Source organism: Pituophis catenifer, unplaced genomic scaffold, assembly GCF_029215685.1.
Source record: "Pituophis catenifer annectens isolate HBS135680 unplaced genomic scaffold, rPitCat1.0.hap2 SCAF_14, whole genome shotgun sequence".
In the NCBI taxonomy this organism is placed as follows: Eukaryota; Metazoa; Chordata; class Lepidosauria; order Squamata; family Colubridae; genus Pituophis; species Pituophis catenifer.
The window spans coordinates 8,298,229-8,321,558 of record NW_027256894.1 but is presented as its reverse complement, the minus strand read 5'-3'; the positions used below and the strand labels follow the sequence as shown (position 1 = coordinate 8,321,558).

Sequence of the window (23,330 nt, the reverse complement as noted above, 5' to 3'; positions counted from 1 at the left end):
TCTGAAGTGGTGTAAGGTTTCCTGCCTAAGCAGGGGGTTGGACTAGGAGACCTCCAAGGTCCCTTCCAACTCTGTTATTCTATTCTATTCTATTCTATTCTATTCTATTCTATTCTATTCTATTCTATTCTATTCTATTCTATTCTATTCTATTCTATTCCATTCCATTCCATTCCATTCCATTCCATTCCATTCCTTTCCTTTCCCTTCCCTTCCCTTGGATGGAAACTAACCAAGGAGAGAAGCAACCTAGAACTAAGGAGAAATTTCCTGACAGTTAGAACAATTAATAAGTGGAAAAACTTGTTTCCAGGAGTTGTGAATGCTCTAACACTGGAAGTTTTAAAGAAGAGATTGGATAACCATTTGTCTGAAGTGGTGTAGGGTTTCCTGCCTAAGCAGGGGGTTGGAGTAGAAGACCTCCAAGATCCCTTCCAACTCTGTTATTCTATTCTATTCTGTCCTGTCCTGTCCTGTCCTGTCCTGTCCTGTCCTGTCCTATCCTATCCTATCCTATCCTATCCTATCCTATCCTATCCTATCCTTTCAGAGGAATTTGCTGTTCAGCAACAGCTACTGAGTGTGACACCTTATAGAAACTATGCTGGAATATCTTTCCTGGGAAACTTCCACTTCACTGTAGTCCATCACACCAGCAGCTCCCTCTCTCACAAGCCCACCACTAGTCAGTCTGGTAAGAGGGAAAAAAAATCTAAGATGGGAATTTCTTAGATTTTGGGGCAGACACAATATGTTCTCAACTAGATTTGAATTTCCTAGATGTCCAGAAATGTTTAGACATCTGCCAAAACCCTATGGACCAGAAGGATCCACCACAAACCCCACCAGGGAGGTCTTATTCCACTACAGCCAACACCATAAAAGCACCATGAGGACAGTCCATTGAAATCAGAGACTGACTCCAGTTGCATTGAGGTCCCAACAACAGATATTCTTGGCTCGTTTCCATGTCTTCTAAAATGCTTGCCCACCTCCTAAGATATACCTACAAGTGCCCACTGAACAGAAAAATAGTGGGATGAAGCTGCATAGATAGCTGCATAGATAGTATTTATGAGCTAAAGACTGGAAATAACAATCAACAGCTTCTTTAGGAGACAAAAAAAAACGAAGCAGGAGGATTAATGTTGATCAACCTGAGAATCTAAAATCAGTTGCCTCAAGAGCAAATTCCAAAGAGATGATTCATTTACACAGGAACTAGTATGATTTCTAGTGAACCTTGTTCTAGTTGTCCTTGTTTTCTAGTTATATTAAGTGTGCAATGGCCAGAACAATAACCCAATTCGCAAATGCATCATAATATACAACTTGATTCACTGTAAATGGGGGGATTTGTCTTGTACATTATGGGAGCTAAGAAAAAGCAGAATCAGATTGTCCAAAATCCTCTTTTCAAAATTACCCGGTAAAATATCAGACAAAATTCTGATTTAGGATGAAGTTAACATGGTGGCTCAGTGGCTAAGATGCTGAGCTTGTCGATTGAAAGTTCGGCAGTTCGAATCCCTAGTGCCATGTAACGGGATGAGCTCCTGTTACTTGTCCCAGCTTCTGCCAACCTAGCAGTTCGAAAGCACGTAAAAAAATGCAAGTAGAAAAATAGGGATCACCTTTGGTGGGAAGGTAACAGCATTCCGTGCATCTTTGGCATTGAGTCATGCCAGCCACATGACCATGGAGACATCTTTGGACAGCGCTGGCTCTTTGGTTTTGAAACGGAGATGAGCACCGCCCCCTAGAGTCGGGAACAACTAGCACATATATGCGAGGGGAACCTTTACTTTTTACCTTTTAACCCAAAATGGGAAAATGAATCACCCCACAAATTGCATGCATGCATGCATGCATTCATTCATTCATTCATTCATTCATTCAGTTTTGTATAGCTGCCCATCTCAGCAACTGACTCTGGGTGGAGAGCAATCATAAAATGAATGAAAACCTTTGCAAGGAAGGCTCACCCCTTACCTATGTACAGTGAAGAATCCTTCCGCTTCACATGGTCATCGATGTAGGAGACTCCCAAAGGTTGCACAGGAGTTGCCCCAATCCCCAGAAGGACTTGTGCTCCGATGAGAAGCAAATACATCATGTTCGTAGCAGTCCTGTTCCTGCAGATACGATCAGGATCGGGTCCCTCGTCGCTAGTGGATCCGTTGACTACGCAGACATCCCTCCCTTCAGCCCGCCATCGGATCTCTCCGGATTCGTACTCATACTGATAGGTGAGGAATTCTGGCAGAGCTGAGAGAAGGGCTCCCAAAGCCATAATGATCCCACCGCATCCTATCAAACGTGGTCGGTGTCCCCGGGCACCAAAGTAGCTCACAAAAAGGATGAGGACCAAGTTGCCGATCTCAAAGCTACTGGCGATCACCCCAACGTCAGCGCTCTGGAGGTTGAACCGCCGTTCCAAAGTGGTCAAGACACTCACCTGCAAGGAAAGAGAGCGAGAAATGAGAGATGGCTCGCTTCCAAGCATGGCATCCTTGTGATGGGGAATCATTTCCCTGGCTTGAATTCAGAGGGACGCCAATAGCTCCTTTTTGAAAGACCTTGTACACAAGGTCCAATCCAGTGAAAAAGGAGAACCAAGGGTGACATGATAGCAGTCTTCCAATATTTGAGGGGCTGCCACAAGGAAGAGGGGGGTCAACCTATTCTCCAAAGCACCTGAAGGCAGGAGAAGAAGCGACGGATGGAAACTAATCAAGGAGAGAAGTAAAATAGAATAACAGAGTTGGAAGGGACCTTGGAGGTCTTCTAGTCCAACCCCCTGCTTAGGCAGGAAACCCTACACCACTTCAGACAAATGGTTATCCAACATCTTCTTAATAACCTCCAATGTTGGAGCATTCACAACTTCTGGAGGCAAGTTGTTCCACTGATTAATTGTTCTCACTGTCAGGAAATTTCTCCTTAGTTCTAAATTGGCGCCATCTCTGACTATTGGGGGCGAGTCGTTGGCCCCCACAGATGGGGTTCGCAACTTGGGCATCCTCCTGGACTCACGGCTGTCTTTTGAAGAGCATATGACGGCCGTAGCCAGGAGGACTTTTTATCAGGTTCGCCTGATTCGCCAGTTGCATCCCTTTCTGGATCGGGACTCGTTACGCACGGTCACTCACGCCCTTGTCACCTCACGCCTGGATTATTGTAATGCTCTCTACATGGGGCTCCCCTTGAGAAGCACCCGAAGGCTCCAACTGGTCCAGAATGCGGCCGCGCGGGTGGTAATGGGAGCAATGTGGCGCTCTCATGTAACCCCCCTCCTGCGCGAGCTGCACTGGCTCCCAGTGGTCCTCTGGGTGCGCTTCAAGGTTTTGGTTACTATCTTTAGAGCGCTCCATGGCTCAGGACCAGGGTACTTACGAGACCGCCTCCTGCCACCAATAGCCTCTCACCGACCAGTTCGCTCCCATAGAGAGGGACTCCTCAGGGTGCCGTCGGCCAAACAATGTCGACTGACGGCCCCCAGGGGGAGAGCCTTTTCTGTGGGGGCACCTACCATCTGGAACGGGCTTCCCCCGGAGTTACGAAACATCCAAGACTTACGCATTTTCCGCCGAGCCCTGAAAACATTTCTATTCCAACAAGCTGGTCTGGCCTAACTCTCCCTTTTTAATTGGCTTTTAAACTGTCTTTTAAATTGGGTTTTAAACCTCTTTAGATAAATTTGGATGTTTTTTAATCTTTGAGCCTAAATTACTTAATCTGTTTCTTAATAGTTTTTAACTTCTATATGTATTTGTATTTATTATGGCTGTTCACCGCCCTGAGTCCTTCGGGAGTAGGGCGGTATACAAATATGAAAAATAAATAAAAATAAAATAAAATAAAATAAATAAATTGCTTCTAGATTCTAAGTAATCTAGAGCTAAGGAGAAATTTCCTAACAGTGAGAACAATTAATCAGTGGAACTGCTGGCCTTCAGAAGTCGTGGGTGCTCCAACATTGGAGGTTTTTAAGTAGAGATTTGACAGCCATTTGTCCAGAGTGGTATAGGGCAGTGACGGCTAACCTTTTTGCTGTCGCGTGCCAAAAATGGGGGGAGCGCGGGGGATTTGCGGGCGGGCATGCCCACACCCATAATTCAATGCACCCCGCACATGCGTGCATGACCCCCCTGCTCCCCCAGCTTTTGGCAAGTGATGGAACAGTGGGCCCATTTTCACTCTCCCCAGGCTCCAGAGGCTTTCTAGGAGCCTGGGGAGGGCAAAAACTGCCTTCCCAACCCCCCCCCCCCCCCGGAGGCCCTCTGGAGGCTGGAAATAGCCCATTTCCCAACATCCGGTGGGCCCAGAAGGCTGAAAACACACACACGTGTGTGTTGGAGCTCAGCTAGGGCAACGCTTGTGTGCCCACAGATATGGCTCCGCGTGCCACCTGTGGCACGCATGCCATAGGTTCGCCATCATGGGTATAGGGTCTCCTGCTTAGGCAGGGGGTTGGACTAGAAGACCTCCAAGCTTCCTTCCAACTCTGTTATTCTGTTAAGGGCAGACTTTGCACAATACATTTCACCCAATTGGCTCATTTTCTAGCTTTCTGCAATACACTGAATCATAAATGTATCAAACAGGTCTGGATCATGCAAAATTGCAAAGCAAAGGAAGGAAGGAAACTAAGCTGTGTGAATACAGCCACTAGACACAGCTGGTGAAAGTGTGTTGTGAGAACACACTACAAAAAGAGAGAGAGAGAGAGAGAGAGAGAGAGAGAGAGAGAGAGAGAGAGAGAGAGAGAGAGAGAGAAATTAACTTTTTGATCTGCCTTAAAAATTCTAAAGCAAACCTAACCTCTTTTTCTTTTCCATTTCAAAAATTCACAACATGCACTGAAGACTTTGCCGTCTCTGGAGAAAATCAGAAATAGCCAGGACTGGAGGCAATGGCAAAGTTTTCTAATATGCACCCTTCAAAGCAGAAGATGCCCTGAAGCCAACTTCTAAGGAGGCTCTGGAAGCGTTTGTCATCCCACAACAACTTCTCCCAGGGTACCTGAAGATGCAGAGGGGGATTGAAAAGTTCATCCATTGGGTGGGGAAAAGAATGTGCACTTGCGGAAAAATACCAAGATGGTTCACAGACAATTCTCAACTGCAACTTCTGTCCCCCAGCCTAAATTCCACCTGACCTGTCCCAAGGGTGCTTTTTTGTTTTTGTTTTTTTGTTTTTTTTGCAAAAAAAAAAACTGGACTTCCTTGTTTTTCCCTTGAAAACATTTCCCTTCTCATCCGAGAGAAGTGAAATGTCTGCAAGGAAGGAGAAAAATGTCTTTTGAAAAATGTCTTTCGAAATGTCACTGGAGGCTTTCAAGAAGAGCCTTGGTAGTACAGTGGTTTAATGCACCCTGTTATTAACACAGCTGCCTGCAATTACTGCAGGTTCGAATCTTACCAGGCTCAAGGTTGACTCAGTCTTCCATCCTTTCTAAGGTAGGTTAAATGAGGACCCAGTTTGTGGGGGCAATAAGCTGACTTTGTAAAAATATATACAAAAGGATGAAAGCTATTGCTTAACACATTGTAAGCCGCCCTGAGTCTCCGGAAAAGGGCGGCATATAAATCAAATCAAAAAAAAAAAAAAGAAGAAGAGGAGCTTGGACTGCCATCTGTCAGAAATGGTCTAGGTAGGGTCTCCTGCTTGGGCTGGACTAGATGACCTCCAAGGTCCCTTCCAACTCTGGTTAAATCTGTACTCTGTAATCAGTCTTCTTGTTTGAAGAACTGAAGGAACTTCTTGGATGAGAAGCGAAACGTCTTCAAGGAAAAAGGAAAACATCGTCTCGTTCCTCAGATCTGAACGAGCTTCTTGGGATGAGAAACCTTCTCTGTTTATATATATATATATTGGTGGGCATGGCAGGGGAAGGATACTGTAAAATCTCCATTCCCTCCCCACTCCAGGGGAAGGATACTGTAAAATCTCCATTCCCTCCCCACTCCAGGGGAAAGATACTGTAAAATCTCCATTCCAAACATTGTGCTATCATCGTTGGATGGATCTGCTACCATCGTGGTTTGTGAACCAGAGTGAGTTTGTTATTCTAACCAACTACTGTTTGTGTGGCAAGAAGATATCTGTATCACTGGACTGATTTAACTGGCAAAGACTTGGATTGATTTAAAGACTATGAGATTGTTTTTTCACTCTAAAGTAAACTTTTGATAAACCAGTTTGCATATTCATTGCTCTCAGCAACGTTTCTCTGTGCTCTATACTCTGCTGGTTGGTAACACAACAACAATATCCTTAACACCCTCCCCACTCCAGGGGACGGATACTGTAAAATCTCCATTCCCACCCCACTCTGGGGAAGGATACTGTAAAAACTCCATTCCCACCCCATTCCAGGGGAAGGTTACTGCAAAATCCCCATTTCCTCCCGATCAGCTGGGACTCAGGAGGCAGAGAATAGATGGGGGCGGGGGCCAGTCAGAATTTTTACTACCAGTTCTCCGAACTGCTCAAAATTTCCGCTACCGGTTCTCCAGAACTGGCCAGAACCTGCTGAAACCCACCTCTCCTGTTACACAAGAAGCTTGTGGCAAAGCAGACTGCTGTTTGTGGCAAACCGGATTGCTAAAATGCTTCCCTCCCTTCCTCCCCATCTTTTTGGCAACACCTTTTTTTTCAAAAACGACCCATTCCTCTCTGATAAGCTGCAAGTGCTAAGAATTCTAAGCTTGCTCGTGTTATGAGGGATGCCCATTTATGGCCCTGGAATCTGCTCTGCATTGCAGTGATAAATTGCTGTAATAAAAGTGGCAAAGCAACACAAAAGGAGCAGCCACTTGTGTTTGGTCCCACAAATAGGCAGAGCTCTTCGAAAGGGGAATGGGACAATTTGCCACGGCCAACTTGCCACGGGACAATGTAACAATTCCATTTCATTATTTAAAATAAATTACAATTCTTTTCATTTTTGCCCCACACATTTCATTCTGCCCCCTTCTTTGGCCTCCTTTCTTTAATGATTCTATTCCATTATTTCTTCTTCTTTTTTTTTTTTTTGAAAAAAGTTTTTTATTTTTATTTCTTATACACATAATGTAAATGTATATTCTCTTATCCATAACTGATCATATAGTTACATATTTTTTTCTAACAAAAGCTTCAAAATAAGACATTTTAATCACATTTGGGGTTGCTCTTCTACCCTCTCTTTTTCCCTCTTTTCACAACAAACCTTCTCCTTTCTTTCCCCTCCCTCCTCTCCTCTTCTACTTTCTTCCTCCTCCTCTCCTCTCCTTCCCCTACTTCCCCTTCCTCTCCCCCACTCCTCCCCTCTTTTCCCCCTTTCTCATCTTCTCTCCTGCTCTTGTCCCCTATCCTTTCTTCGATATTGGTATAATTCTTGTCCTGCAGTCAGTTGGTCTTGGTGAGTTAGCCACGGCGATTTGGCCATGGCGAATTGTCATACACCCTAGTTCCCAGCAGGCGAGCCATGGATGCACCTGTCTGTACATGCACAGGTGTTGTCCTACTTACCATGTTTCCCTGAAAATAAGACCCTGTCTTATATTTTTTGAACCCCAAAATAAGTGCTTGGCCTTATTTTCGGGTAGGTCTTATTATTTTGGGGTGCATGGAGGAAACCAGAGGAAATGGTGGGGACCGGCTGCACATGTGGTTAAATATTTTCAGGGAGGGCTTATTTCAGGGAGGAGCTTATTTTAGTGCATGCACTCAAAAGCCCAATTGGGCTTATTATCAGGGGATGTCTTATTTTAGGGGAAACAGGGTAGGAAATGGAGTTCAGGAGAGGGTCCTAAGCATTACTGGCAATACCTACTTGGATGACTATTTCCGAAACAAACATGGCAGGATGCAGCATGGTTGAGCAGCTGCCAAGGATGCCCTCTGCTCTTTCCCCCCACCCACACCCCAACACCAGAAAGGAGAAACAAACCAGTCTACAAGGCCAACTGGGCCTCCAGAAGAAGAAAAAAGTCAACACTTCTAAAATAAGCGAAAGGGTATCCTACGAAAGCGAACTAAAACTAGGTATCCAAAACCTTGGTAGCATAGAACAATGGTTTTATCTTACAAGAAGGTAGATGCTAGGGCAGGGGTCAGCAACCCGTGGCTCTGGAGCCGCATGTGGCTCTTTCATCCCTCTGCTGTGGCTCCCTGTCGCCAGTCGGCTCCACAATTGATAGGGCTTTCGGTTAGGACAGGTAGAGGAAAAAGGATGCCGTGCTAGGAGGAGACTCTATGGTGGGGGAACCGGACTTTCGGTTGGCTCCAGAATTGAACAGGGGGCTTCTGGTTAGGACCTTTGTGGCTCAGTGTTTAAGGTTGCTGACCGCTGTGCTAGGGTAACAAAATCAACCTTGACTGTTCTTTGGAAGATACTGAAGCTGAAGGTCAAATATTTTGGCCACCAAATGAAAAGAGAGGACTCACGGGAAAAGACCCGTGATGTTGGGAAGAATGGACAGCAAAAGGAGAAGGGGATGGCAGAGGACGAGATGGTTAGATGGCGTCATCAACACAATGAACATGAACTTGCACAAATTCTGGGAGACAATGGAGGATTGGGAAGCCTAGCGTGCTGTGGTCCATGAGGTCATGAAGTGTCGGACATGACTTAGCAACTGAACAACAAAAGATGCTAGGGAATAATCTGCAGTTAATGCTGAAACCAGTTACCAGAATCAAATGAGACAATGAAGAGCACCTTGCAGGTATTTCTCTCAAAGCTTAATGCTACTTCTGTGTTCCTCAACATCCTTCTGCTACATCTGTGACTGTTGGTTTTCACTTCAATATGAAACCGTGTGGCCGTTTCCCGACTAAACAGCTACAGGCTGAACTGTCTTGGTCAATTAGGCAAGTCCCTTGCCTTTTGAGACCAAAGAAGCACAAGAATATAAACCAGAATTTGTCCAAAAGGTGCTTTTTGAAAAGGCAACTGGACTTCCTTTGTTTTGTTTTGTTTTCCCTCTTGAAGATGTTACGTTTCTCATCCAAGAAGCTTCTTCCGTTCTAACTGAATGGTGGGTTCACATCCAAGAAATGTCTCATCCAAGAAGCACCTTCAGAAAGGAAGATGCTTCTTGGATGAGAAGCGAAACGTGTCAGCACTTCAAGCTGCATTTACTCTAGTGCTGACATAAGAAGGAGAAGCAGAGGCGTCTGGAAAGGGACGTTTGACTTTTCACCTACTTATTTTCCCTGGAGATAATATCCCCTAGGAGATGGGATGGGAGGGGGGAAATTCCTTTGAGCTGGAGCGGTAGATTAGGGGTAGAATGACTTGGAAGATGGCCAATGAGTGCAGGGGAATGGGGAACGGAAAGGGAGGGTTTTGGGTTTGGAAGTCAGTGGTGGCTTCGATGGAGTCGGATTTTAGAATGTCGTGCTTAATAAATAGGAGTTTTCCTTCAAAGACTTTGTTTGAAATGCAATTTATTTGAGACGACCTCGAAACCTGACAAAACGTCTTCAAGAGGAAAAAACAAAAACGCAAAGAAAGTCCAGTCACTTTTTGAAAAAGCACCTTTGGGACAACCTGGATGACTGAGAATTTCTGGTCTCAGGTTGTCTATAGCTCGGTTGTTGGAATTCTTGCATTGCAACCTAAGCCTTTGTTCTAATAAATATTACTAATCAGACCTCTTGAGAAATTTGATCTTTGGACTTAACTCGATTGCTAGGAGAGAAGGTTTTTAATGCCCAGCACATGGCAGATGGAAAGCTAGCACAATGATGTGTCTACTGATTAGAAACAGCCATGACAATGGATCCCAGGATACAAAGGAGGGGTTCTTTTGAAAGGGGGGCAGACATAGGACAGAGCATTCTAGGGCTTTAAAGAGTGTAAAAAGCCATCTGATAAAGGAGGCTTTGTGCAAACACCAAGGGCTGTTACACTGTTGTGTACACCGCAAAGGAACAGGGGCCAGATGACAAAAGAAGGGGTTGCACCTGGCCTTGTAAACCCGCAAATGAGTCATTGCTTTTCAAAACATTGTGGATTTGCTAGAAAGTTTTCCTGTCGCTCTTAATGGAGGGAGCTCTAATGCAGCGTGCTATCTGGCTTAAGGTCACACTGCTTTTCAAAAGAAATCATTTAAACTTACAGAACATGAGGTATAAACATTTGAAGTTTTACCCCAACATAGTAATGCAATAGATGGGGAAGAAATGGAGGTAGTGACAGATTTTATTTTCCTGGGCTCTAAAATCACCTTACATGGGGAGTGCAGATAAGAAATTAAAAGATGCTTGTTCCTGGGGAGAAAAGCTATGGCAAATCTAAACAGCATACTAAAAAGCAGAGACATCACCCTGCCAACAAAAGTGTGTATAGTCAAGGCTATGGTTTTCCCAGTTGCAATGGATGGCTGTGAAAGTTGCACCATAAGAAAGGCTGAGCGCCAAAGAATTGAGGCCTTTGAACTCTGGTGCTGGAGGAGACTCCTGCGAGTCCCTTGGACTGCAAGGCGATCCAACCGGTCAGTCCTAGAAGAGATCAACCCTGCTCTTTAGAAGGCCAGATCCTGAAGAGGAAACTCAAATACTTTGGTAGATTAGAGATAGAGGTAGAGGTAGAGGTAGAGGTAGAGGTAGAGGTAGAGGTAGAGGTAGAGGTAGAGGTAGAGGTAGAGGTAAAGATGGATGGATGGATGGATGGATAGATATGGATGGATGGATAGATAGATACAGTAGATAGATAGATAGATAGATAGATAGATAGATAGATAGATAGATAGATAGATAGATAGATAGATGATAGATGATAGATAGAAGAGATAGAAGAGATAGAAGAGATAGGGATAGGGATAGGGATAGGGATAGGGATAGGGATAGGGATAGGGATAGAGATAGAGATAGAGATAGAGATAGAGATAGAGATAGAGATAGAGATAGAGATAGAGATAGAGATAGAGATAGAGATAGAGATAGAGATAGAGATAGAGATAGAGATAGAGATGGATGGATGGATGGATGGATGGATGATGGATGGATGGATGATGGATGGATGGATGGATAGATATGGATGGATAGAGAGATATGGGTGGATGGGTGGATGGATAGATAGATAGATAGATAGATAGATAGATAGATAGATAGATGACAGACAGAGATATATAAATTAAAAAATCTTGGTGTTCCTCCTTCACAGACAGAATCTAATGGGAGAAGTATTCAGAGAGAGGGGTAGACTTTGTCAGCCAGTTACTACATAATTATCTGTTTAGAAAAGTTTGAATGATAGCATTAGCTGCAGAAGGTGGACAAGCTCACGGGATGCTGGATGACTAGCCTTGAGCATAATCCTCCAGAGTTCTCCTCCTGTAACTTTTCCCACCTGAAGTAAAGATTCCTCACTCCATCAGAATCCATAAGAACATAAAACATCCATATGGTTGTATGTATCCATGTTTAACGTGGAAGTCTGGTTTACAAAGTCTAACTGACGTATCCAAATTCAAGCAGAAATAGAAACCTATTTATTTATCTCAATCTGCCAGACCTTTTCTCTGATCCCCTCCCACACGTGTCCACTCCCATTTCCTCCATCCGGACTCTACCACGTTAATGATTTATTTTATGGGGATTTTTTTTCCCCTCCCAGGGGACGCTCCGTAACTGGGTAACGTTTGCAAGGAGACACCAGGAAGCTTAGACAGGAGGACAGAACAGATCCCAAACTAAGATAAATAGGAGATAAGTGTGGAAGGAAGGAAGCTGAATGGACTTAGGTACAGTTGCAATGGGATACCTTTGGGAGACCTGAAGCACCAGGTGAGGGAGAGAAAAATCTATCTAGATCAGGGTCCTCAAACATTTTAAACAGGGGGCCAATTCATGGTCCCTCAGACTGTTTGGGGAGCTGGACTGGCTGGGGTGGGCCTTGTTAGGTAGTCATGGGACTGGGTGGGCATGGCCAATTTAGCAGTCCATTAAATAATACACACAAATTAAACTTTAATTTGTTATGCTCCTGGGGGTGGAAAGCAGCCTAGGGAAGGGATGTGGCTACCTTGGGGGGGGGTGAGGGGACGTGTGTGTGTGTGTGTGTGTGTGTGTGTGTGTGTGTGTGTGTGTGTCCCGCTTTCCCTCCGTCTCTCTCTCTGGAGGCTGGGGAGGCCAAAAACTGGCCCGTTTTTGGCCTCCTGAGGCCTCTGCATCAGTGTTGAAATCCAAATTTTTTTATTACAGGTTCTGTGGACGTGGCTTGGTGGGCATGGTGTGGCTTGGTGGGCATGGCAAGGGAAGGATACTGCAAAATCTCCATTCCCTCGCCACTCTTGGAGGAAGGATATTGCAAAATCCCCATTCCCTCCCCACTCCTGGGGGAAGGATATTGCAAAATCCCCATTCCCTCCCCACTCCTGGGGGAAGGATATTGCAAAATCTCCATTCCCACCCCACTCTGGGGCCAGCCAGAGGTGGCATTTGCCAGTTCTCCAAACTACTCAAATTTTCCACTACCGGTTCTCTGAACTGCTCAAAATCTCCGCTACCGGTTCTCCAGAACCTGTCAGAACCTGCTGGATTTCACCCCTGCTCCTCATATCCCGTTTTTGGCCTCCTCGGCCTCCAGAAGGCGGGTGGGGGCCGGCGGGTAGGTGGGGCTATGTGGGCGGGGGAGCCTCATGGTCCCACATGGGCCAGATTAATGGTTTTGGCGGGACATATCCGGCTCCCGGGCCGTAGTTTGAGGACCCCTGATCTAGATGGTCTGTAGAAGCCAAAAACAGCTTGATGGCGCATACTCCATCAAATGAGGGAGAGCTGAAGAAATCATTAAGAATGTGGACTCTGCAGTAGGTCCTGCTAGTTGAAAGCAATGAAAAGAAAGCAAATGATCGAAGCCAGAAGCTTTTGATTTTGTTTCCGGGCTCCATATAATGTGCAAGATAAATCTCTCAACACCTTAAAAGTTCCATTTGTAAAGCTAATAACTGCTGTAATTTGTATCTGGACTTCCTGGGCACTTTAATTGCCAGATGAAAAAAGATCGGGGTTTTTTTTTTTTTTTTTTTTACATGCTCTATATTTCCATAAACATGAAATGGCTCCCTCCAGGAAGCCGAGCATCCAAATACTTGGAAACCTCATTTAGGGAGCAAAGAGACTTATGTAAGTGACTTTCTCACCCCTACTTTCTCACACACACGTCCCTACCTAGCTGGCTGGCTGTTTAAAGCATCATCGCCCAGCTGCATGGAGACAGGGGTTAATGCAATCCATCAAAAAAAAGAAGAAAACACCTTTTTTTTTACCTGTCCTTGAATCAGAATTACTGGACCAATCTGACATATTTTTTTAAAAAAGAAGCCCGAATTAAAATATGATCTGTGTCTCATTGAAAAAAAAATAAACAAAGAAGGTTAGGATTAGGGGGTGGAAGGTACGTTCGCCAAGCTTGTGGTGCAGTGGTTAGAATGCGGTACTGCAGGCTATTTTCTGCTGACTGCAATTTGACAGTTTGAATCTCATCAGGCTAAAGGTTGACTCAGCCTCCCATCCTTCTGAGGTTGGTAAAATGAGGACCCAGATAATTGGGGGCAAGAGGCTGACTCTGTAAACCGCTTAGAGAGGGCTGTAAAGTACTGTAAAGCAGTATATAAGTCTAAGTGCTATGGCTATTTTCCTTCCTTCCTTCCTTCCTTCCTTCCTTCCTTCCTTCCTTCCTTCCTTCTTCAGTGGTGCAGTGGTTAGAATGCAATATTGCAGGCTAACTCTGCCCACTGCCAGCAGTTCGATCCTGACCGGCTCAAGGTTGACTCAGCCTCCCATCCTTCCCAGGTTGGTAAAATGAGGATCCAGATTGTTGGGGGCAATACGCTGACTCTGTAAACTGCTTAGAGAGGGCTGTAAAGCGCTGTGAAGCGGTATATAAGTTTAAGTGCTATTGCTATTCCTTCCTTCCTTCCTTCCTTCCTTCCTTCCTTCCTCAGTAGTGCAGTGGTTAGAATGCAATATTGCAGGCTAACTCTGCCCACTGCCAGTAGTTCGATCCTGATTGGCTCAAGGTTGACTCAGCCTCCCATCCTTCCGAGGTTGGTAAAATGAGGATCCAGATTGTTTGGCGGCAACAGGCTGACTCTGTAAACTGCTTAGAGAAAGCTGTAAAGCACTGTAAAGCGGTATATAAGTCTAAGTGCTATGGCTATTTCCCTTCCTTCCTTCCTTCCTTCCTTCCTTCCTTCCTTCCTTCCTTCCTTCCTTCCTCAGTGGTGCAGTGGTTAGAATGCAATATTGCAGACTAACTCTGCCCACTGCCAGTAGTTCGATACTGACCAGCTCAAGGTTGTGTCAGCCTCCCATCCTTCCGAGGTGGGTAAAATGAGGACCCAGATTGTTTGGGGGCAATAGGCTGACTCTGTAAACCTTAGCTTAGGGAGGGATGTAAAGCACTGTGAAGCGGTATATAAGTCTAAGGGCTACGGCTATTGTGGGTTGGTTTCCGAACATCGTGTTACCAGGCTAGGTAACATCTTCAGTGGAATGTCCAGTGTTGATGTTCTTCTGCTTATAAGGGTTTCATGTGGTCAGTAGGTTGTCAGGGATCTTGTGATGGGTAGCTCACATCAGGTGAAGGTCTTATGAGGGGCCAGGTGTGGGTTCACATCAGAGGAGGGTCTTGTGATGAATCTGGTGAAGGTCAGATATTCACCACTATTGCAAAGTTAAGACTGACGACTTTCATGCTGGTTTCTGTTTATAAGGTATGGGAGGAACTCAAAGACTGGAGACTCCCAAGATTGTTGGCAATTGTTAAAGTGCCTTGTGCCCCTAGTCCAGTGATGACTAACCTTTTCTGGACTGAACCCCCAAAATGCAATGCGCACATGGCCCCGGCACATGTGGCCCACCCCACCCATGTGCATGGCCCCCTAGATGCACCCCACCACCATACACACCCCATCTATCAACTCTATCCATTTTCTCCCTGGACGGCCCCTGCTTTGCCATTAAAGATCCTTCCTCTGGTGCTTAACCTCCCAAGTGAACTCTTACTCTTCCCAGCCTCTCCTCCTGCTCCTTATTCTGTGAACTCCTAGCCTTCCGCCTCCTCCCTTCCTTTCACCATCTCTATTTTTAGGGACTGTTTAGCCAGTCCAAGTCCTAAGGGAGCCATCTCCTAATCAAGAATCCTTCTTTTCATCAGCATTTGCAGTAAAAATAAAATGTTTTGGTTCCACCTATAAATATTCTCCAGCTAATGTTCCAATCTGTCAAACTGTTAAGGTCTACTGAAGCCGTCTCTTGCACCTGTAAAAAGATCTCTTCCTTTGTGAGATATACGTACATATGGTGGGTAGATGGATGGATGGATGGGTGGGTGGGTGGATGGATGGATGGATGGATGGATGGATAGATAGATAGATAGATAGATAGATAGATAGATAGATAGATAGACAGAAAGTGGCACACAGAGCCATCTCTCCAGGCACGTGAGCTGTTGCATGTGGCTCTTCTGGTTTCCAGCGCGCCGGCTAGCTGGTCTTCACACGTGCGGGAGTGCCAGAAACCAGAAGAGCAGACGCCCAGCACACACAGTATGCACATGCTGGGTAGGCGGGGCCAGTCAGAGGTGGTATTTACTGGTTCTCCGAACTACTCAAAATTTCTGCTACCGGTTCTCCAGAACTGGTCAGAACCTGCTGAAACCCACCTCTGAACTGGGTATGTCTAATTTAATGAAAAGGAGGACTAGGGGAGACATGAGAGCAGTCTTCCAATATCTCAGGGGTTGCCACAAAGAAGAGGGAGTCAAGCTATTCTCCAAAGCACTTGAAGGCAGGACAAGAAGCAATGGGTAGAAAACAATCAAGGAGAGAAGCAACTTAGAACTAAGGAGAAATTTCCTGACAGTTAGAACAATTAATCAGTGGATCAACTTGCCTCCAGAAGTTGTGAATGTTCCAACACTGGAAGTTTTTAAGAAGAGATTGGATAACCATTTGTCTGAAGTGGTGTAGGGTTTCCTGCCTAAGCAGGGGGTTGGACTAGAAGACCTCCAAGGTCCCTTCCAACCCTATTATTCTATTCTATTCTCCAATGACCCAGTTAGGCAGGTTGCATGAATGTATCCCCCTTGTCGACATCTTAACCTAGTGACTCGATTAATTTGTTCTCGGAGCGTGTTTAATATTGTCAATTGCAAAGCTAACCGAGAGAGAGGTGGGTTCGTACAAGATCGTAAGCCCACAAATGCTAAGCGAGATTTTAAAAAAAAAAAATCACTCCTCAATCTTTAATTGACCTACTTATGAGTGTTATGCAAGCAGAGCTGGAGGAAAAAAAAAAAAGAAGCTTCCAGACCCCTCTGCCTTTAGAAGAATAAGTACCCTGATTACTCATTCCGTGCACACATTAAATTAATCTCTCTACTCTCTATCCTTCTGAAGCACCTGCAGTTCCCAAAATGAAAAAGGCTTCACAAGTGTCTCTCTGTGTGTGTGTGTATGTGTCTCTGTGTGAGTTTAATGCAAAGGAACGTAGAGGAAGGATGATTGCCACATCCACCCAGGATGTCTTAAACCAGCTTTTTCAAAATGGGAGTTTGCCAGCTTTGCTACCAAGACTAACTTTCGAGAGCACGGACGGAGTCTAAGATGGAGAAGGTTATGTTCAATTCGTCCTGGGCAGCCCGAAAGATCCAGTTAAAAAAAAAAAAAATTCAAATCAAGCAATCTGCCAATGCAGCACGACACCTTCGTTGGACATGTGTCGCCTCTGGTCCGCAAAACCATTTGTGTCAAGAGAATTTGTACCGCAAACTTCCTCTCCCTCTATAACGCAAAGGATATCCCGTGTGCAAAGGATAAACTCAGCACATTCATGTGTTTGTGTCAGTGGTGGGTTTTTGTTTGTTTTTTTAATTTGATTTATATGCCGCCCTTCTCCGGAGACTCAGGGCGGCTTACAGTGCGTTAAGCAATAGCCTTCATACTTTTGTATATTTATACAAAGTCAGCTTATTGCCCCCACAAACTGGGTCCTCATTTCACTTACCTTTGAAAGGATGGAAGGCTGAGTCGACCTTGAGCCTGGTGAGATTCGAACCTGCAGTAATTGCAGGCAGCTGTGTTAATAACAGGGTGCTTAGACCACTGTACTATCAAGGCTCGGACTGGTTTGCAAGAACTGGTAGTAAAACCGGCGGGAGGCTCCGCCCACTGACCCGGATGTCATCATAGGCCATCTGTGCATGCGCAGAAGAGAGGGTGCGTGTGCGAGTGAAGCAAGCACGCACGCAAGGGGACGATGCAAACTGGTAGTAAAGGTAAGTAGAACCCACCACTGGTTTGTGTTTGGGTGTCAGGCCTATAGTTATTTTCTAAATATTTTAAACTTCAGGTAGTCCTTGACGTAGAACCACAACTGAGCCCAAAATTCCTGTTGCTCAGCGAGACAATTGTTAGGTGAGTTTTGCCCCCATTGTACGACTTTTCTTGCCAGTTAGCAGTGCGGTTATTAAGTGAATCTGGCATCCCCACTGACTTGGCTTGTCAGAAGGTCACAAAAGCTAATCACATGATCCCGTGGCATTGCGACCATGATGAATCCATGCGAGTCACTGAGCTCCTGAATTTTGATTGTGGGACCATGGGGACTTTGCAATGGGTGTGCAAAAAATGGTCGCAAATGACTTTTTTCAGTGCCACGGTAACTTTGAATAGTCGCTGAACAAATGGTTGTAAGTCAGGGGTGAAATCCAGCAGGTTCTGACAGGTTCTGGAGAATCGGTAGTGGAAATTTTGAGTAGTTCAGTGAACTGGTAACGGAAATTTTGAGTAGTTCAGAGAACCGATAGCGGAAATTTTGAGTAGTTCAGAGAACCGGTAGCGGAAATTTTGAGTAGTTCAGAGAACCGGTAGCGGAAATTTTGAGTAGTTCGGAGAATCAGCTGGCCCCAGAGTGGGGTGGGAATGGAGATTTTGCAATATCCTTCCCCCAAGAGTGGGGAGGCAATGGGGATTCTGCAGTATCCTTCCCCTGCCATACCCACCAAGCCATGCCCACCAAGCCACACCACGCCCACCAAGCCACGCCCACAGAACCGGTAGTAAAAAAATTTGAATTTCACCACTGTTGTAAGTCCTGTACAACCTCTTACATTTGCCCACTAGGCTATAGGAACTAAGAAGCAAAATTGTTCAGGAGGCATCGGTTGGCCAATCCCTCAACTCAGTTTTATTATCTTTGGGACGTAATCAAAAAACATGAAACACATTTAATCACATTAAGTAACTGTGAGAGGGGCCTTAGAGTCCAAGTGGATGATCACTTGAATATGAGCCAGCAATGTGCAGCAGCAGCAGCCAACAAAGCTACTACAGTCCTGGATTGTATAAACAGAAGCATAGAATCAAAGATCCCGTGACACTTTATCAAACCCTAAGAAAGACCAAATCTGGAATACTGCTACCAATTTTGGTCACCATACTACAAAAAAAGAAATTGAGACTTTGGAAAAAGTTCAGAGAAAAGCAACTAAGATGATCAGAGGCCTGGGGACGAAAATATATGAAGAACAGGATTTGGTGTCAGGGTCCAAAGGGTTTGGCTAGTCTAAAGAAAAGAAGAATTAGGGGTGACATGATAGCAGTATTTGAAGGGCTGCCATAAAGAGGGTGTCAAATTATTCTCCAAAGCACCAAAGGGCAGGACAAGAAACAATGGTTGGAAACTGATCAAAGAGAGAAGCAACCTGGAATTCAGGAGAAACTTCCCAACAGTGAGGACAATTAACCAGTGGAACAGCTTGCCACCAGAAAGCATAGGCGCTCCATCACTGGATATTTTTAGGAAGAGTCTAGACAGTCACTTATCAGAAATGGTATAGGTTCTCCTGCTTGAGCAGGGGGCTGGACTAGAAGACCTCCAAGGCCCCTTCCAGCACATTCTATTCTATCTGTCAATCTAATGTTATTTTATTGTGTAGAAAGGAGAAGCAGAGACTGAGTGGTATAGTGTTCCTTAAACCTCTTCACCTTCCTCCAATCTTAATTGCTATCAGTCAATTGTAATTGTAAGAAACCGCCTGCTCTAATTTGTTGGGAAACGTTGAAGAATCTATTTACTCGCTGTAGGAAAGATTGGCTTTTGACTGAATTCTTCCACAGGACAATTTCAACCTACGAAGTGAACCTTCAACTAAAATATTCAGCTGGAAGCCTATCGCTACGGTTCACAAAAAATGAAATGTAGCGGTTCTTCGGTACTCAACTGCTCTGAAACTCATTGAATCTGGTACTTTGTGAAATTTGGCGTGAACATTTTGTCCCGGTACTCATCGTTTGTTTGGTACTCAATGCACAAGTTAGAACTTATCGGTGTTGGTTGCCTTGTGAATCCCTACATTATTCCTTATGGGAAACATTTGTTTGGTATTCATTGGTTTTTTTCCACCATTGGTGAAGAGACTTGTCTCCTCACCAGTTCATCAGAAGGCGATTCATCAGAAGAGAAGATCTGGAGATGAGTCAATGTTTACTCTTAGTTACTGCCTGGACAAGTCCTTGCAATTTATTTATTTATTTATTTATTTTGCAAGATTTTTTTGGAAGGGTTCTCTAGGGCTGAGAGAATGTGACTAGCCCAAGGTCACCCAACTGTCTTTGTGCCTAAGGCAGGATTAGAATCCCCAGTCTCCCAGTTTCTACCCTACACTACTTATCTCTGTCCTAACATACACAGAGACATATATGGGTTCTAAAGGGAACTAGATCATTCACTGAAATTCTTCTAAACATCCCATCCATTTCAGAAAATCTGTGAGTATCACTCTTGGAGGAAAAAAGTGCATTGGGTTCAGATAGCTCCAAAGATCTTGACAATATGGAGAAGAATAAGAAATGATTCGGTACGAACTATGATTTCTTTCATTTTTTTTTAACCCCATGCCTTTTATTTTTTTCCAACATACTGTTCTTAAGTCCTTCAAGTCCTTCAACTTACTCACTTTCTGTACTTTGTATAATGTTGTTGGCTTTGAAAGGAAATTGTGTGATGGGCCTCTTTGTGTGGGGCCGGACAGAAGAGTTGTTATACAACATTGGGAAGAAATGTAGTTGCCTGACATGTAGCAACAAGTTGATGATATGTCTTTTACGTCATTATTTGAAGGTAGGGGAGCACTTTCTCCAAAAATAGATGGTTGGGTGAAGTAGAAATTGTGGGGAGAATGGCTATTTTGCCTCTTCTTCCTTTTGTATTGTACACCTCTCTAATACGACAATCCAACCACTTGCAACCCAACTGTTTTGCAACCTTATCAACGAAACCCTTAGTCATTCCTCATCAATTCATCTATTTATTTCATGCCCTAAGACTTCACTTGGTTTTCCTTTTCCTTCAGCAAGGGCCAGCAAGCAAGCTCAAAGCAACACAACCCTCTGACAGCACACAAAATCTTGGTTGCCTCAAACACTTCCTGTAAAACCACCCAAAGTAATAGCAAGTTCAGAGAAAATAATGTCTCCAGGAGAGAAGTCCTCTTTCATGAGTGAAGCCACACTCATGTAGTCTGCTCAGGTCCAAAACCAAGAATGACATCTCATAACATTTCCAAACTGAGTTCTTTATTATTTTCACACCTATAGAAAAGATCTTCCAAGACTGTAGGTAAAGGTAAAGGTTCCCCTAGCACATATGTCTAGTTGTTCCCGACTCTAGAGGGCAGTGCTCATCTCCGTTTCAAAGCCAAAGAGCCAGCGCTGTCCGAAGACATCTCCGGGGTCATGTGGCCGCCATGACTCAACGTCAAAGACGCATGGAACGCTGTTACTTTCCCACCAAAGGTGGTCCCTATTTTTCCATTTGCATTTTTTACGTGCTTTCAAACTGCTAGGTTGGCAGAAGCTGGGACAAGTAACGAGAGCTCACCCTCTTACGCGACACTAGGGATTCAAACCGCTGAACTGCCAATCTTTCGATCGACACTATTCTACCATTCTACTACAGAACGGTTGCAAGAATTGGATATGTTTAGTCTAGTGAAAAGAAGGACTAGGCTGGGGATGTATGATTGGAGTGTTCCAGTATTTGAGGGACTGCCACAACAAAGAGGCGGTCCAAATTATTCTCCAAAGCACCAGAGGGCAGAACAGGAAACAATGGTTGGAAACTAATGGTTGGAATTAAGGAGAAACTTCCTAACAGTGAGGACAATTAACCAGTGGAACAGCTTGCCTTCAAACATCGTGGGCGCTCCATTACTGGATGTTTTTAAGACGAGACTAGACAGTCACTTATCTGAAATGGTATAGGTTCTCCTGCTTGAGGAGGGGGCTGGACTAGAAGACCTCCAAGGTCCCTTGCAACTCATTCACTCTAAGTCTAGACATTAGCTTTAGCCCCAAAAATCAAGAACACCCTAGAAGACAAGCTCAAGATCCAGATCAATCTTGACAAACTTGAACACTGGGCCCTATCTAATAAAATTAAATTCAATGTAGAGAAAAGTAAAGTCCTACACTTAGGTAAGAAAAACCAAAAGCACACATACAAACTGGGGGAAACCAGGCTTAATAGCAGTGACCAGGGTGGATAAAAATCAATGATTTTTTTAAAAAAATCAAAAAAATCAGATTTTTTTTATTTAAATTGGATTTTTTTTATTTAAATCGGATGTTTTTGATTTTTATTGAATTTATTTTAATAAAAAACTTTTGGGGTAAAAATCTATCGTAAGATAGTTTTCTATTTAAGATGCATAAATAAATTTAGTTTATTCAGCATGAAATGGAGCTTAGTTATATAGCATGTATATATTCTGCAACACTGGGACTATCGGTGAGTCAACAGTGGGTCAAAGGAGTAGCAGAGATGACAGTTGCTCTTTAAAAATTATGATTTAAATCGAGTTTTTTTTTTTTTAATTTGATTTATATGCCGCCCTTCTCCGGAAACTCAGGGCAGCTTACAATGCGTTAAGCAATAGCCTTCATACTTTTGTATATTTATACAAAGTCAGCTTATTGCCCCCACAAACTGGGTCCTCATTTCACCTACCTTAGAAAGGATGGAAGGCTGAGTCAACCTTGAGCCTTGGCGAGATTCGAACCTGCAGTAAATTGCAGGCAGCTGTGTTAATAACAGGGTGCGTAGACCACTGTACTATCAAGGCTCTTGATTTAAATCAAGCCTTTTTACTAGTGATTTAAATCATGATTTAAATTGTGATTTAAATCAACTCGATTTAAATCAAATCCACCCTGGCAGTGACTGTGAGAGGGATCTTGGAGTCTTAGTGACAATCAGCTAAATAAGAGCCAGCAGTGTGCAACGGCAGCTAAAAAAGCCAGTGCAATCCTAAATTGCGTTTACAGGGGGATACAATCAAGATCAACTGAGGTACTAATACCACTCTATAAAGCCTTAGTAAGGCCACACCTAGAGTCCTGCATCCAGTTTTGGTCACCACACTATAAAAAAGATGTTGAGACTCTAGAAAGAGTGCAGAGAAGAGCTACCAGGATGATGAGGGGACTGGAGGCTAAAACATACCATGAAAGGTTGCAGGAACTGGGCATAGCTAGTCTAGTGAAGAGAAGGACCAGGGGAGACAGGATAGCAGTGTTTCAATATTTGAGGGGCTGCCAGAGAGAGGAGAGGGTGAAGCTATTTTCCAAAGCACCTGAAGGCCAGACAAGGAATAATGGATGGAAACTGACCAAGGAGAAATTCAATCTAGAAATGAGGAGGAACCTTCTGACAGTGAGAACAATCAATCAACAGAACAGAAGTTGCCTTCAGAAGTTGTGGGAGCTTCATCAGTTGAGACATTCAAGAAAAGATTGGACTGCCATTTGTCAGAAATGGTTTAGGGTCTCCTGCTTGAGCTGGGGGTTGGACTAGATGACCTATAGGGTCCCTTCCAACTCTGTTAATCTGTTAAAGTCCAATCTGATCTCCCCATAAACTGGGCCCCATTTTAATCTCATCTGTCCCAGGCATTGTGCTCGTTTCCCCACTTTTCTTCTTTGCCTCTGTCATCTTCACGTAGAATAACAAATTTCAAAGCTGCTACTGGCCATCAGCAGAGAGTTCAAAAGCTTTTGCTCAAAAGCACAACCAGGAAAAACACAGAGATCTTCTTCGGCAACACGTCCCCAGCTGGACAGTTTCACTTTTTTTTTTTCCCTACCGTGAGCCCCCTCTCCTGATTCCAGCCAAGGATGAATCTATGCAACTAGGTCAGCTTCGGCTATTTTGCACACTGGAAGGCTAAAGGTTGAACAGAGGAAAATTAAGTAAGATTCTTTGCCCTGCAAAGGGCAAAAGGCAAAAGGCAAAAAAAAAAAAAAACACCTAGGAACCGTCTTGAG

General features: G+C 44.3%; 1 protein-coding gene across 1 annotated transcript in view; it reads right to left on the bottom strand.

Moving 5' to 3' along the window:
• Positions 1-23,330, bottom strand: part of SLCO3A1 (solute carrier organic anion transporter family member 3A1) — a 152,604-nt gene that overhangs the window by 109,634 nt on the left and 19,640 nt on the right. Inside the window, exon 2 of the mRNA XM_070953592.1 lies at positions 1,993-2,458. Within this exon, the coding sequence (XP_070809693.1) occupies positions 1,993-2,458 (466 nt within the window). The remainder of the gene's footprint in view (positions 1-1,992; positions 2,459-23,330) is intronic.